Consider the following 16,478-nt stretch of genomic DNA (forward strand, 5'->3'; position numbering starts at 1 on the left):
GAAAACGAACCCAGAAGCGCCTTTGGTACAAATCCTGACCCTCTACCCCTTCACCCCCCGTTGCTCCCGTGGGGGCTTGGGCGGATGCAAAGACCGGGCCTTGCATTGCCCTGGGACTGCTCCTCCTGATTTTAATGACCTTGGCCTCATTTTGCTTCTTTTTCCCTTTTATTTTTCTTGCTGACACCTCCTCAGAGCCTGGCCTTGGGTGGGTTATTATTGCTTGGGCAGGAGCATCCCCAGGCGCCCGTGTTTGCAGATACCACATCTTAAATCCGCCAGTGGAAAGCTCTCAAGGCACGGCCATGCCCTGTGGGGTCCGGCTTTGCCGAGGGGCTGGATGAGAACCCCAGCTCGGCACAACCTCCCCTGGCGCCCCAGCCCTGCGTTGCCCCGGAAGACTTTTTTTCTCTTGGAAATTCATTTAAAAAAAATCGTTGGACCAAAAAAAACCCCAACCCAACAACAAGGAAAGAGAAGAACCATAAACAACTACCAGGAAAGTTTTCCAGAGAGTCTCTTAAAAAAATGGGAAAGGGGACGGGAAAAAAGAGAAGCAGTTTTGTTTTTTTTTTTTCCCCAGGCCCAAACACTGCTGATCTCTTGGCTAGAGAAATGCATAGTTGGTAGCAAAAATGTTGGCTACATTGGGAGCCCCTGGAGCCGGGACGGCCCCTGAGCCATTGTGCCGCAAAGGCTCACCGCGGGGCCGGGACAGTCGGGGTCATCGCTCCCCGAGGTCCATGTGGTTCTGACTGTGCTGGCTCACGGTGCCTCTGGTGTGTCTCCAGCTGCGTCCCAGCACAGCAAGGTCCCACCGCCAGCGCTGGGATGTCACCAGTGCTCCCACACAACCCCCCCAGCCCTGACCCACCACGGCCATGCCCGGGGCCGGGCAGAAGACAATGGTTCTCCTCTGGGAGAGGCTCAGATCATCTTCATGTTGAACTTCCTGGCTCCTCCTTGGCCGGTGGTGGTGGTGGGACCATCCACCTTGCGGAAGGAGTACTCCACTGAGAAGTTGTTCTTGTGCTGCCCCCGGCCCCGGCTCCAGACGAAGAGGAGGAGGAAGCAGAAGAGCACCACGCCCAGGAAGGTGATGCAGCCCATGGCTGTGGAGACCAGGATGGTCTTGAGGTCCAACGTAAACTTCAAGAAGACTTGTGTGTCATTGTGGGAGGTGTCGTTGAACTCGCTGAGGTATAAAGTTCGGTTCGCGTAGTGGGAGCTGTCAGCTGGCCGCCCCTTAACCGTCAGGGTGGCGAAGTAGGTGTCGTTGCCTCCCGCGTTGCTGGCGATGCAGATGTAGGTGCCACTGTCCTGCACCTGGGCAAAGCGGATCTCCAGGGTGCCCCCGGGCAGCACGGTCGCCCGCCCCGTGCTGCGGGTGGTGATCATACGGTGCTGAGGGGACACCCAGGCGATGGAGGGGTCTGGCTCCCCGTCTGCCCGGCAAAGGAAGGACACAGATTGCCCTTCCCGGGCCGTCACGTGCTGCAGCTTCCGATCCTTTATCTTGGGCTTCTGGCAGGTGAAATACTCGAAGAGCACAGAGTCCGGGAAGTCACGTAGGGCATTGCCCTGGATTTCGGGCGGTGAGGAGCACATGGGCTGCTGCCCATCGAAGTTGAGCGTCTTCCGTCGCTGCAGGATCCAGAGGAGGCGGCAGTCACAGGCCAGGGGGTTTCTGTCCACCCGCAGGGTCTCCAGTGTGTTGACGGAGTGGAAGGTGCTCTCCTCCAGGGTGGAGAGAAAGTTGCTGGAGAGGTTGAGCAGCCGGATTTGTCTCAGGCCGGAGAAAGCCTGCGGCTCCACGGACACCAAGAGAGCACCCACGATGTGGAGCTCCTGCAGTCGGATGAGGTCTTTAAAGGAGCCCTTCAGCACAGTGCTAATGGGGTTGTAGGACAGGTTCAGGTACCGGAGGTACACCAGGTTCCTCAAGGCAGCGGCGGGCACGGCTGTGATGTTGGTGTAGGTGATGGAGAGCGAGGTGAGGTTCAGGCCCTGGAAGCTGGTGGGGGAGATGTCTTCCAGCAGCGGCCAGTTGTCGATCTCCAATTGCAGGAGGTTGTAGAGTTTCTTGAAGTTTTGGTCCTCCAGCGCAGAGATGCTGAGGTGCCGGAGCCGCAGCACCTCCAGGTTCTGGAGGTAGGAGAGCGACTCGGCTGAGATGGAGGTCAGGTTGCACTTCTCAATGGTCAGCTGCTCCAGGCCGAGCAGCCCCGAGAAGGCCCGCTGGGAGATGTACACCAAGTCGTTATCACCCACCTCCAGGCTCTTCAGGTTTCGCAGGTCCTGGAACATGTAGTCCAGCAGGATGACGAGTTTGTTCTCGCTGATGTCCAGGAGGGTGAGGTTGGTCAACTTGGTGAAGACCCCCGGGGGGATGAGCTTGAGCTGGTTCCCCCGCAGCCGCAAGGTCTGCAGGTTGAACAGGTTGCTGAAGGCACCCGGCTCCACATTGGAGATGATGTTCTCACTGAAATCCAGCTCCTCCAGCAGCGGGTACGGGGAGAGGTCCCCCGGGTTCAGGCAGCGGATGCGGTTCTTGTTGAGCTCCAGGATCTTGGTCTCGGTGGGGATGCCCTCGGGGATGGAGGTGAGCCGCTTGCGGTGACACACCACCGACTTGATCTGCGGGGCGCACTCGCAGCGGGCGGGGCAGGCTGCCACCCGCGGTGGGCTCAGGAGGACCAGCTGGAGGACCAGGACCGGGAGCCAACATTTCATTGTGTAGAGCATGGTCTTACGGGCTCGCTACCATTCTCCCATGCGCCTGGAAGGGAGAGAGATGCAGAGTCAGCGACCAGCCTGGCGGAGGCCAACAAAGTCCTACCCAGCCCCAGATCACCCGTCTGGGCTGAGATGGGAAAACGCTCCCCAAACCATGGCCACGGTGCTGATAAAGTCCCAGCCCCACCCAGGAAACCCTTCGGACCCCCTTTCTCAGCCCCTCATGCGTGACCCGGTGACCATGCCCTGTGCAAACCTGGGCTAAACAAGCCTCACCGCCTGCACACGCCGTGAGGAGAGCAGGGAGACTGAGGCAGGGGAGAGATTTGCGAGAGGAGACACGGCTGCAGACCCACAGCTCAGCCTCTGCCCCCCGGCTGGCTCACAGCCGCTCTGCGCCACCGACGGTGCACGTGCAGGCACACGGGACCGTGAGCACCCAGGATAACGGGAGACACAGACCCCCTCAGGGCAGTGCAGGAGCAAAGAGACGCAGGCAGAGGCCTTGCAAACTCATGACACAGGTGGGATGCCACATCCCCTCTGCTCCCCGTGTGGCTGCTGTGAGGTCTCATCCAGAAGCACAAATTCTTCCCAGGTCGTTGGGCTCGGTGAGGTCCCACAGGACGGGGGATGTTCGGCACCGCACGGAGGGACTCGTCCTCCCATTCCTGTCCCCAGTGTCACCCTCTCAGAGTGGAGATTAAGGCAGCTGCAGGCACCGTCTTCGCAGATGAGGGATTAACGCCGACCTCGTGCGGCGCGGTGCCCCAGCCACCCTCCTTCCCAGGGATTAGCACTTCACCGCCGCTTTCTCTTCTCTCCGCTTCCCCTTCCCTGCTCCCTGCCCCTTCCTGTGCCCCAAATCTGCTGGGCTGCCACCGCACCTGGCAACGCCCCTCCCAGCACCAGTGCAAACTCCTCAGCCCCCTTTCCATAATGAAGCACTCTCATTAACCTAATTAAGTGGCAGAGCTGCTCAGCTGGGGTGCTGCAGAGTGTTTCTGGGCCCGGAGGGGGGAACGCAGGCAATCTGGGGGGGGTACCAAGAGCACAGCCACCCCTCCAGCCACCCCTGTGGAGGTGCAGCGAGTGGGGCAGGTCTCAGCTCTGCGCTGAGGGTGAAAGGCCCATAGAGAAAATATCCCAGATGAACCAGCCTGAAGTGCTTCACCATCTCCTGGGGTTGGGTCCCCTCCCCAGGTCCCCAGAGCAGAGCCGGGGTGAGAGCCTGGGCAGGGCATCACCGCCAGCGCTGCAGCAGGATGCCCACCGAAGCAATGCGGGGGCCCCAACCTGGTCTGCTGCCTCCACGGGGAGATGCTCACCATTCCCAGCAGCCCGCTCCTTCTCCTCTTCCTCCTCCTCTTCCTCCTCCTCCTCTTCCACCTCTGACTTCACCTCCTCACTGCCAGGATTTATTTGCTTTGTGCTTTTCCAGGTTATCTCCTGGCCGCTGCACCTCACGGGCAGGAGGCACAAGCATCCCTCTCCCCATCTGCTCTATCGACAGCATTTATCTGCCACACCTTGAAGGGGCAGAGGGGCACCCACCCCTCCAGTGTGGGGGACCACGTCCCATTGCCCCCAGCACTGGGACAAACCAGTGCACAGTACCCGAGGGGCAGCCAGACTGGCTCCAGCTCTTCCGCCCAAGCCAGGGCTCTGGGGAGTGCTGGACCTTGTTTCAGGGTTTTTTTGCCCCCCCCCTGCCCTGCTCCCTCTGTCCTTCTGGGCGTGTCAGGGACCCCAAATACGTCCGTCAGAGCCCAGCAGGATGGGGGAAAAGGGGATGGGAGGATGTGACATCTGTGACTGCTCAAGCCCACTGCAGTGCCATCGCATGTCCTCGTTGCCCAAAAGCATCTGAAAAGGCCAAGCTTAAGGAGGCCGGTGCTTGGTTTAGGGGGTGATGGAGGGAGAGAGGACGAGCTGCTGCTCACCACCAGGAGAGATGGTGGGAGCTGCCAGGGCAGGCTCGCAGTGGGGAGAGGACGAGCCACCACGTCCATTCACGTCCCCCATCCCTGCCCCTTTGCTAAGGGGCTCCGTGGAGGACAGAGCACCCGGGGCCACGGGGCAGTGGGGCAGGACATGGGGGTCACCATTCCGGGGTGCTGAGCCTCTCACCAAGTTGCTGCCCTCCACTCAAACCTGCCAGACCCTCTCCTCCCAAAATCCCCTCTGTGCCCCGAGCCCACCCCGGCTGGCCCAGTCCCTCCTGCAGCAGTCGCGCCCCAGCCCCGGGGAGGCTCGGCGGGACACACCAGAAGGAGCCCGAAGGTTTTGTTTTTGCTCCCGTTCCCTGTCACCCCTTTCCCCATCCTCTGCCCTCTCGGGGCACACAGCAGCCCTGCCCTGGGGTTGGCACCAGCGGGATGAGCGATGGGGACCCCAGACCTCCCCGCAGAGGTGACACTGATGGAGCGGGGACAGCAGGAGCTGGCCCATCCCCAGGGCCGCCTGGCAAAGGACACCAATGGCTGGTGTCACCCTCCCTCCTGTCCCCAAGGGCTGGCAACACGTGGGAACAGCGTCAGGGGGCTGAGAGGGCTCCTGACCCCTCTCTCTATGCTCACATCGGGGGGTAGGATACAATCTCCACGGATAATTTCCTGCTCTGATCCTATTATCCAAGCTGAGCAATTCTCTGACAGTAAACCCATTGCTCGGTGCAATTTAAGAGCCGCAGGAGATTATATTTCACAGGCTTTTTTTTTTTTTTTTTCTCCTTGGTGCGTATCTTAATTTTGCCACATTTCCCTTTTTCCTCCAGCAAATCAAACCGAGAGGAAAGCGTTACCATTTTTCACAGAGCCGCAGGGAGGGGATTAACAGCCGGGTGGGATGCAGCATGGGCTTTCTTCGCTGGGGGCAGCAGGGTAGGACTGGAGACCCCACTGCTGCCTCCACCACGTCCCAGCCCCTTCCCTCCCTCCTCGCCAGCCACACAGCCCCTCTCCCCAGCACTGCTCAGGCTTCACCCGTTGCACCCGACTGCCCCATTTCCCGACCCCTCCATCTCCAGCAACCGGAGGTTCCCAAATGCCACCGGGGCACAGGAGCAGGGATGTGGCTGGGGCTGCTTGGCAGCCTCTGCCTTCAAAGAGGCTGCTCACAGCTCTGCCAAGAACCATTTTGCGATCGGCTCTGCCTGGCTGGCAGCCTCGGGAACCCGAGCCGGCTCTAGGGTGAGGGGGGGACAGCATCCCTTGGTCCCCCGCCTGGTTCAGAAGGCTCCACTCCTGCTCTGCCACAGGGTTGGACAGGAAGGATGCACCCAGGCACAACCTGCAGGAAAAAACAAACCCTCCCAATTTATTGTGACACTTATTTTATTTAGTGTCTCTACGCTAAATAAATACACCCGGGCCCTGCTGCCAGGCTAATGGTTTCCCACGCTTGGCCGTATCCTGTGCTCACTGTCGCTTCGCCCTCCAGGGGCTGGGGGGCGGAATCTGGCCCCTTCCCTTCCCCTGCCCACGGCCGCTGTGCGGGAGACAGCCCGCGAGCACGCCGGCTTTCCGCCACGTTCATTATGAATGAGCCCGGGGTAACCGTACTCCACTTTTGGTTACTACTTTGGCCACCCGATCCTCTAAGCAAAGGTACGAACCCGCCGGCGTTGTTTTACCCGGCAGCCGGGGAGCGGGAGCTGCAGCCCTGGGCTCTCCTTCCAGCTCCACAGCCGGAGCAGAGCATCGGCTGCCCCTGCTGCCCCACAGCCCCCACCCATGGGTGCCCCGGAGGAGCCAGGCACAGCCCCAACACCCTCAGAAAACCCCATGGAGGGGGAATTAATGGATGCTGGATGAGCTCTCTCCCAGCAGACCCAGGTAGATATGAGCTCTGGAGCAAGGTGCTGAGGTGGCCAAGGCCGGCCCTGTCCCTGTGGGTCTCTGCTGGCTCCAGGACATCCCGCAGAAGTTGCCCCAGCTGTGGAGACCCCGGGTCCCCCACAGTGACAACCGGGGCCCCACGGTCCCCATCTGGCCTGGGCAGAGCCGAGCCAAGCTGAGCAGCGTCATTTATTAATAGCTCATTACTCCGATCGCGCAGCATTCTCCGGGGCTCGCCGGTCCCCGAGGAGTGAGGCCAATTAAGACTCTAGTTGAAGGCCTAGATAGAGGCGCTTCTTCGCATTTAATTTGTTTTTAAAAATAACACGCCTGCTGCATGCAGGGCTGGGGAACAGAGCCAGGAACGCATGAAGCAGAGGGGCTGCAGCATGGTGGGGGGGAAGCAGAGCAGAGCATCTTTGGCCACTTCTGAGCCCCCAGGAGCAGCCCCCTCCTTCCCTCCCTCCCCACCAGGACATGTGGCCACCGAGCCACCGTTTTGTCCCAGCCGCCGGCAGCACGGTGCTTCCCGGCAGGCAGAGCTCCGAGGAACCAGCGCTCTCCGACCACCCGGCTCTTGGATGCTCAGCCACCAGCCCTCCCTGCTCGCTCCCTTGCACCACCACATCTTAGAGTAAAGGAGGTGGCAAAGTCTTTTCCACCGTCTTCAAATGGCTCCTGCTTCAGTGGCACACGCTCGGCAGTCACCTCCTCGGAGAGCAATTGCTCTTCAGCTGCCATTTCTCCTTTTTTTTCTGAATAAAGACCCAAAATTAAGCCGAGGTTGACATTTCTAGGTTCCCCTGTTTTGACATCCCGCAAGTGCAAATACTTCAGTCAAAGCAACGTCTTGTTTTATTCTTCCATTGACTTGCAGGATGCAGAACGGTCCTGCTGAGACCTTCGAGAACCCCACGCTGCTGCTCGAGACCATCCCCCCGTTACCCCTCCTTCATGGGCTCTGCCTGGGGAGGCCAGGAGCACCCAGGGGAGGTTACATCCTCAGGATACAGGATGCTGCTTCATCTTTCCAGGAGATGTGGAGGACCCCAGGGGAGGGTGGAGACAGCCAGGTAGGGAGGCAGAATAGGGCAGAAAGTGATGCTGGAAGCCCCATGCATTTTGGAAAGGGTCATCCTTAAAACACTGATGGGGGGGATGGATAATATCAGCACCCTGACACACAGGAGACAGGGAGGTGGCAGTGCCAGCGACTCGTGCCAGTGCCAGCATGTCCCAAACTCAGGAGAGGGCTCCTACAAACACCACCAGCAGCCAAACACTGCTGGAAACACCCCGAGTGATGCTCGTTCCCTGCTGCCCGCCCGAGAGCCGTCAGCCAGCCCTGCTCTGGCAGCGAAGTGTCCCAGCTGCCTGCCCACGGCCGCCCTCGCTCCCTGGCTGCTCTCCCCAGCCTGCGCCAGGCTCCGTGCCAGCGGCTCTGCAGAGAAGGCAGCGCCAACCACGGCTCTGCCGTGCAGACAGCGGCACCTCCGCGCTCGCCGGGGGCCGTGCCAGCATCCTCACGGACACCGTTGCCTTGCTCAGCCCCTGCGCTGGGACTCGGGCTGGATTTGGGAGGCGGATGGAGCGGCCGAGCATCACCTGCCAAAGCGGAGCGGTATTTCCCCCTGGCTCACTTAGAGCTTGACAGGATTGCTTGAGCTGGACTCTCCCCCAGCACGAGCTCTGTGTGCTCCCCAGTCCCGGGGTATCAACTAGATGAGATCTCGATGACCAGGAATGGGAATTCGGCTGCATCAAGCAGGCTCAACAGCTCGTCTGGGACTCGGACCACGCGGAGCTGCTGGCATGGGCAGATGCCCACAGCTCCCACGGGCGGGTGCCAGACTGAGCTCTGGCCCCAAGCTCTACCCCTGGGCTGGGAGCCCTGGCCCAGGCTTCAAAGCAAACCTGGAGCCAGAGGCACCGTGGGACAAAGCTCTTCAAGACCAGAAAGGAGCCCAGCTCGCCAGTCATGTGCCAAAGCCTGTAGAGACGTCTGCTCCTTCCTCCCTGCCAGAAAACCCCAAGCCCTCAATTACACCTTGCAACAACCAGCCAAAATGAAGCGCCCCCCTCCCCTCTCCTCCAGTTTTTAGGCTGCAAAGGGAGAAAACCAGGGTCCTGGGGAAGTCTGCTTTGTGCTCAGCTCTTGCTGGTGACACCGCTGATATCACCTTGCAGCACCCACAGGCGGACGTGGGCCCCGGGGGGACTTTCAGGCATTTTTCAGAGCTGACAGAGTAAAGTTCCATGCGTGAATGCGAAGTCAGGGATTTGAACCATGTTTTCGCAGCTGCTGCTGCGGGTGGCTTTGCTCACAGCAGAGCAGGGATATTTTCTGGGGGCAGCGAAATGAGGACCGAAGGTGACCTGTGCTGCTCAGCATCTCCAGGGTTTCTCATGCCACCACCCAAAAATAAATCTATGGCTTTTGCAGCTTTATTTTCTCCACCGCCTCGACACCGAAAAAACAGTGGGTTTGTGGCCGCACTCAACTTGGAAAAGCCCCAGAAAAGACTGGGTGGTACTGGGAGGATGGGGGAGATGGGGAGGAGCTGAAGGGGCATCCCTAGGACCTTCCCTGGCTCCAGAGGTGCCACCAGCAGATTCCTCCCTCTGCTTAGGGCAGCAGAAACAGCCCATTTTCTGCTGGGGGGTGGAGGAGATTCAATCAGAGCTGAGGCATAAACAAAGAGGCAGAAAACTCAGAGGGTCAGAAGAGGCCAGTGATGTCCCTGTGCCTCACTCCAGCAAGGCTCGAGTGATCAGCCAGTTAGCAAACCAAGCATGAGAATAATCCAGCAGAAACTGGGAGGGGAGACGAGAGCTGGGGGTAAGAAGAAAGAAAATCAATCACCAGACCTAATGGAAAATTATCTATCAGAGACTTATTCTTAATCCCATCAGAGTCTGACTGGGAAACAAATTCTCCCGTCTCTGCCACTCACGGCACACCCAGAGCGTGTTTTTCTGGGTCAGTTTATTCCCCAGCAAAGCCGGGCTGGGGCAGGCAGGAGGGCTGAGCTGGAGGAGCAGAGGGGAGAAGCGAGAGGCTGGGTGGGCAGTGGGGCCACCCTGGCGGCAGGAGGGCACCCGACAGGCTCCCTACGGTGGATCCCCACCACCGCGGTGGCTCGTGCCTGTAGGACCTGGCAAATGCCCCAAGGCCGGGGCTGCCCGGGGCGCTGAGCAGCCAAGCGACTGCGCCCAACAGCCATGGCAAGAGCCCAGTAGCAGGGCTGGGACCCGCAGCCACGGTGCTCCCAATAGTCGCCCCCGTGTCCCTCTTGAGGCTGCTCAAACAGAAGCAGATTCTTCCTGATGACTTGAAGGGATGAGGAGAGAAAGCGTGAAAGGAGAGATGTCTGCGCGAGGAGACAAGCTCCTGCGAGGTCACTGCAGAAAGCGTCCTGAAGCATGACTTACAGGGACTGCTTCAAAACCATGAAAACCTCATACAGAAGGGAGTGATCTTGGCGAGTGGCAGCTGCTGCATCTCGTGCGTCTCCTCCTGCTCAACAGCCCCAGGCCTCGGGGCCAGCCGAGACGATGCTGGAGCAGCAAGAGTGCGTGAGCTTTCAGCAGAGGGAGGATTTACCCTTTCTATCCCGAAAAAGCCATGACTGGTGTCTTCATGGAGCCATCTTCCCACCCTGTGATCCCATCCCGAGTCCTAGCCGAGTCCTCAACAGCCGTGACCACAGGACTCTCCACTTTCCTCCCACGTGGAAACTCCCAGCCCTCGCAATTGCTGTGAAAACCCAGAAACGAGGATTCCCTAATGAGCTAAGATGCCAAGGAGACAATTTGAAAGAAGCCACTGCTTATTTTTAGAGACAACCTTATGATTCTTGAGCACGTGGCCCAGGCAATACTGCGCAGGCAGCCACAGATTGGCCGCAATCTGCTTTTCTTCTTGATAGACATCATGTCTGAATCTCTATCTCCACAAGATGCTCCCAGGAGAGAAGACATTTAGATATGATCACAACGTACAACATTTCTAAAAGGTCACTGCGTGTACTAGGGAACGAGGTGCAGAAGCCACTCAGCAGCAGCAGGGGCTTTGGGGAGGTATTTAATATTTCACGAGCATCTTTATTTATCTACCAAGGTGAATAACTCCTCTAAAACAAGGGAAGGAGGAGCAGGACGAGTGGGTGCTATACTCTCATTTCGACCCAAGCAGTTGGACCGAACCCACCAGCCAGATCTGAATCTTGACTGCTACTGGGAAATGTTGGCTGAGAGCAAACTTGACCCAGATCTCAACAGCTTCAGGCAGGACCACACGGGAACTAAGGCTGAGCTTGAATTTAACTGCGCTCCAAAACGCCTTGTTTTCAGTGAGCCGTTCCACTAGTGCCCATCAGAAACACTTGAGTTGAACTTGGCTTTGGGCAGTGGCTGTGGTCCCTGGACAGGCACCAGAGGATGTTTTTTTGGCAATTTCCAGCAAGTTTCTGCTGCTCGGTGAGAGCTTTTAATTTGCAGAAGCCTGTTAATGTCACGGGCCAGATGATGAGGGTCTGGAAGGCAAATGCAGGCTGACAGCACACATCCCCGGGACTTCCCTCTGACGTTTTGCCATCATGGTCGGTCACCAGGACACCCCATGGTGTCCTTGTCCCTGAGCACCCACTCAGCTGGGAGAGGACCCAGCAATGAGCTCAGAGGCATCCCGGGTCTAGGAGACTCCCCCTGCAAAACCACCTTCCCCTTCTCCCATCAAAGGGCAGGATTCAGCCCAGGGGGTCTGGGCTTGGCAAAGCTCCTCAACTGAACTAAAGCTCCGCATCTGAACCAGCCTAGGGCCCAAGGTTTGCCCGTACTCAGGTTTCTTCCCAGCCCAGCACTGGGCGCAGGGATGGGGAACCTGAGCCCCTGGGAAACATCCTCCTGGCATCTGTCGGTTTTAAAGCCCACGCCGCGATGCTGCTGAGAGATTTATAAAACAGAAGCCCATAAGAGCCTCAGCCAGCACAGACGTGACAGTCAGGCACACACACATCCTGGCTACGAGCAGAGCATCTCAGAAAACAGGGCTCGGCTCTTGGCAAGGGCTGCTGCCCCCACGGAGACACAAATAAAGATCATTAAATGAGAGAGGGGAATTTGGTCCTTCTGCAGCTGCTTCCCCCTCCTGCCTCCCGGGGCGTGTGGCCGCTTTATGAGCTCATCGCTTACCTTCTGCACCAGGGCTGCTGAAACACAGCCTGGGAGCAACACCCTGGGAGCAAAACCTCGGTGGAGGAGAGCACCAAAGCCAGTGTTGCCACGCGAAGGGGACAGAGGGAGCTCGCTGGAGCCCCACCAAGCAGGACGTCCCCAGGCAGAGCGCGGGCTGCGCTGGGGCCGGTGGTGGGGACCCGCCACGCTGTCTCCCCACTCTGGGAACACCCACGTCCCCCAAGACACATCACCCAAAGCGGCTCCCAAGCAGCAGGGAGAATGTGCCACCTCGCCACATGAAGCGCCTTTGCTCCTCAAACCCAGGCGGCTTGCTAATAAATGAAGGAGCAGGATGATTAATAATCATAACAGAAAAGCATACGCTGTAATTAGCCACCTTTCAGAAAGCTGATTGATGACGCTGCCCGGGGGCATGTGGAGTGCTCGGGCTGGCACACGTGCAGCCCTCTCCGCTGGCCCCAGCCCGGGTCCACCCAGCAGAGGCCTCCCCACGCCGCTGGCTTCACAGCACCCTGAGTGCCAGCTGCTTCCCCACAGGCTTTGCCCCAGCAAATGACCTCGTTTGGCCACCTGGTCCATTGAGCCAGCCCTGGTTAGGTTAGGTCATTCGTTAAGCTCAGCATCTCGGTGATGCTGGCCTGAGTCCCTTGCAGGGCTGGCACATAAATCACACTGTGATCAACGCCGCTAGTTGCCAGGGCTGGAACTTTGATGGCAAAGCCTACTCTTAATCCCTTACCTGGACCGTGGTGGCACCTATGAGCCCAGTTGCCAGCAGCACCGCGGTGCCAGGTGCTGTACAAAATGAAGTCAAGGCAGTCCCGGCCACCTCCCTGAGTATCCTGGATAAAACAACAGCTCTTTCCAGGCTTGACCCTCAGAAAGGATCTCGTTCCTAAGGGATCAGCCCCATGGGGTTCCTTCGGCCCTGGCAGGGGGTGCAGGGGTGCCCAGCGTGCCAGCAAGCCCAGCTTCCCTCCAGAGAGGAAACCCCCAGCCCTGGGGCCGCCTGCAGCCAAGCCCACCAGCACCGCACCTCGGGAGGGCGACGCATTGTTTGGGAGGCTTTAATTCCACTGAACCGCTTGTCTCGTGGGCAGGATGAACAGACTGACAGGCCAGACCGACAGACTGCTCCAAGGATGGGGTGGGAGAGGCAGCCATGGGTGGAAAACAACCTGGTCCCAGCAGGACGGCTCAGCTCTCCGCAGGAAAACAAGCTCGTAGCTCTGCAAGCAAGTCTCCGCGAGTGCAGAGGGGTGAGAGGTGCAGATATGGAGCCCCCAATCCGCTGGAAACCCTGCTCAGAGCAGGAATCCCAGGCAAGGGGATTGTGAAACCACAGCCTTCCCTCCAATCCTGGGCTGAATGCATTTTTTAAGACCTGTCTACAGCTGCTGCATTGGAAATTTTATTGCCATCGCAATTATGATCAGGGGAGCAGAGAGCAAAGAAAGCAAAATGCCATTACAGGGTGAAATAGTGCTTGATGTTGCAAACCGTACCTCGTCCTGGCAGGCGAGAGCGAGACCAAAGCCCCCGGGAGGAGAAGGGGACCAGGGACTCATCCCAGCCCTGCCTGAGCCCTGCGGAGAGCAGATCCCTCCCAGCCTCGCTGCTCACATTTCGGAGCCTGGGGGGGGTCCAGCTGCACCACCCCCACATCTCCTCCAGGCTGAAGACTTCACTGCAGCGAGTGGTGACATTTGGAGCAAGACACGCTGGCGTCAGTCCCCAGATCTACAGCTTCGGGGCATCAGCTGTGGCTGTGGGACCAGGAGAGCATCTCCTTTCCCATATGCAGCCCCAAAAAAAGGTTCCCAAAAGTCAGGAGCCTCTGTGGCGGGAGGGGAAGAGGATGCTTAATTCCCCGTCTGGCCTCTCGACAGCAGAGCCCCTCTCCCAGGACAGAGCTGGTGGACTCCCAAATCCCACGAAACCCCTCCAAACCCCAAACCTCTTCAAACTGATGCTGACACACACATCCCAGTGTGGCCAAGGCCGGGGTCCCTGCTGCTGTCTGCCAGCAACCTCGGCGTCAGTACCAGAGCTTAATGCCCCCGAGCTTTGCGTCACGTCCCCCTACTTGAGTTACTCCTTGCTCATTTTGGGGTCGTGGCAACAGGCGGGAGATTTCTCAGCTGTTACGTGGGGTAAACCCCCAGGCTCGATGGTACCGAGTGTTCCACGCTGTAAAAGGAGGGTGGGGATGAGGAGGGAGGTAATGCCACCAAGCAGGGATGGCCATGAGCTAAAAATGAGCTGGATTTCAAGCATTCCAGTGCATAAACCCCATGAGGTGATAACTCTGACCCCCCCCCCTCACCCCACTGGAGCCTGGGGAGCGCTCACCGTTCTGCAGGTCTGGGGCTGCGCTGACATCTGGGTCTGTTGTGGCATCTGAGACCAGGGATGTTTAAATGGCAAAGTGTCCGGCACAGCCAGCTTCGGCTCCTCTGGACAAAACAGCACAAGGAGACGACTAAATCACCTTTCCACAGTGGGCAGCAGAGAAATTCCAAATAAATACCCCCGAAGCTGAAGGGCATGGCACACAGGTACCTCCCAGAGAGGGGAAGCGCCCTTAGTGTTGCTCCAGCCCAGTGTGTGACCTGACCATTGCAGCTTGCCTAGTTATATATATATATATATATATATATGTAAAATTATACAGTGCTTTGTACCGTGAAGGATCCTCTCACAAACAGGGGAGCATCCATGCCCAGCACCACCAAGGCCGGCTCTGGGGTGGAACAACTCTCCCCAGCAGTCACGTGCAGGGGTTTCAGGAGGAGACGGCACCCACGCTGTCTTCTCATTTGGGGAGATCTGACCCAAACTTGGAAGAAGCGCCACTGGCCAGAGCCCTGTCCCGTGTCCTTCCCCTGGGCACTTTGCTCGGTGGACAGACACACTCCCAGCCCCGACGGCTGGCTCAGGAGATGCAGGACACCAACCTGCAAGCAAATGGTTTGCTGCGGTTTTGCTAAAGCACGTTGAGATTTCTGAGCTCTTTGGATCAACAGGGAATTTAAATAGTTCCTATTTCAGGGGAAATCCAGCTCCCCCTCATTAACAGACCACAGATGGTCCCAGGCTCAGGTCCAGCGCAGAGATGTTGCTGTTACAGCTCGGCAGCTGCTCTGACCTCTGCCCGAGACCCCGCTCAGGCCCCGACTCATCTCTGCCCCCTGCTCCTGCCCGGCTGAGCTGCCCAGGGCTGTCCAAGGGCAGCAGCAGCGGCTGGGGGGGTAATTTCTGCTGAGAGAAGCTTGGGGAGCCTTAGCCAAAGGAGCTTTCCCTCGCAGGGATCTGTTGGAGAAACTGCGGAGAAACCAGGAGCCAGCTCTGCAGCCGGAGCTGGTGGCACAGGGCTCAGGGAGGACATTCCCGGTGACAACGGGGAGCCAAGAGGCAACCCCAGGAGGGCGGGTGTCCCCTGCAGCCTCCCGGAGTGCTCCTGTGAGCCCTGGCCAGGCGCTGCTTATGGGAGGGCAAAACCTTCTCTTTTGGGGTCCCTGGAGAACGGACAGCACGCAGCACCCCAGAAAAGCTGAAATTCCTCCAGGAAAGCATCACTACCCCAAAACAAAAGACAGAGGGATTCCCCTAAAAGCCACCAGCTCAGGGTCAGCCATGCAGGCACTGCGCAGGGGGGGGTCCACTTCCCCGGCACCCCCGAGCTGGGGGTCACACGCAGCCCCTGTGGGGTGCAAGGACTTCAACCGGTGACTGATGATCCCAGCTCAGTCCCTGCTCCAGACCTTCCTCTTGTCTCTGCCTGAGGGACCTGGACTTCTCCCTGAGGGGGGTGGGGTGAGGAAGCACCCACATTTCCAGCTGCCAGGTCACGGTATCATCAGTGACCCACTCATCCCTTCATCCCATCCTCCCCCACGCTCCCGTTTTGCTGTCGGCGGTGGGGACGCGCACACAGACAATTCCACGCGTGCCCCGGCAGAGATGCGCGCCAACAGAGAGCAGCTAGCAAAGCAGGAGAGGCTCTAAAAAAATCTCCCCAATCCCCCCAATTCTCTCCAGCAATCGCAGCAAGGTGGTGGAGCCAGGGGATGCGCCAACCTCTCCAGGCTGGCCCAAGGCTGTGGCAGAGCTGGGACAACTGGGACAGGGAGTGCTGCGGGGCTGGCAGCAGGACTGGGAGAGCCCAGCACAGATCCCAGCACGACGGCAGCTCCTCACCGGGGACCCTGCAGCCACGGGTGGGGGCAAATCCCAACACTTAAACTAAAGGTGAGAGCAACCCAGCCCAAGCCCTGCTACGGTGAAACGGTCCATAAACACCTCAGCCTGCCCTCAGCGCCTGCGCGGGGAAGTTTGCAGCACCACCAGCAATACGACGCGGTGCAACTCGGCAGGGATTTTGTCTAGAGAGTCAGACCAGCGCACGTGCTTCGAGGGGTTACAGCCTCCGCGGGGTCGATGCACAAGTATCTGTTTCAGTTACGTGCTGCTGGCAGCTGCAGAGCAGGTGAGGCTCCTCTAATGCCCAAGTAATGTGATAATTGGGAGGGCAGCGGATTTGTTTCGCGCTGCAGCGACGTGAGCGGGACCTGGCATGCTCCAGCACCTCCGCGGGTTTTGGCAGGGGAGGGGGATGACGGTGGCAGACGATGCTCGGAGGCGTTGGCATCCAAGAGTTAAGTACGACTGCAGCAGAGCAGATCAGCTTGCCTGAAGGCCAGG

The 16,478-nt window shown here is 58.9% G+C and overlaps 1 protein-coding gene across 2 annotated transcripts; it reads right to left on the reverse strand.

Annotated features, from left to right (window-relative positions):
- Window positions 1-162: 162 nt before the first annotated feature.
- LINGO3 (leucine rich repeat and Ig domain containing 3) lies at window positions 163-14,902 on the reverse strand. 2 transcript variants are annotated; one of them, XM_026865189.1, is made up of 3 exons: window positions 14,732-14,902; window positions 14,127-14,230; window positions 163-2,779 (listed from the first exon to the last, which is right to left on the reverse strand). In XM_026865189.1, the coding sequence occupies exon 3, from the start codon at window positions 2,743-2,745 to the stop codon at window positions 928-930; it is 1,818 nt and encodes a 605-aa protein (XP_026720990.1). In that variant the 5' UTR covers window positions 2,746-2,779; window positions 14,127-14,230; window positions 14,732-14,902; the 3' UTR covers window positions 163-927. The 2 variants fall into 2 exon arrangements, with proteins under 2 accessions (XP_026720990.1, XP_026720991.1); XM_026865190.1 differs by lacking the exon at window positions 14,732-14,902 and adding an exon at window positions 14,459-14,510.
- Between the last annotated feature and the right edge of the window lie 1,576 nt (window positions 14,903-16,478).

The sequence above is a fragment of the Athene cunicularia genome (assembly GCF_003259725.1).
Source record: "Athene cunicularia isolate RWA chromosome 28 unlocalized genomic scaffold, athCun1 chr28_part2, whole genome shotgun sequence".
NCBI classification, from domain to species: domain Eukaryota; kingdom Metazoa; phylum Chordata; class Aves; order Strigiformes; family Strigidae; genus Athene; species Athene cunicularia.

Bases quoted from the DNA above. Each gene is read 5' to 3' on its own strand.
- LINGO3 (XM_026865189.1), bottom strand. From the start codon at position 2,745: ATGCTCTACACAATGAAATGTTGGCTCCCGGTCCTGGTCCTCCAGCTG.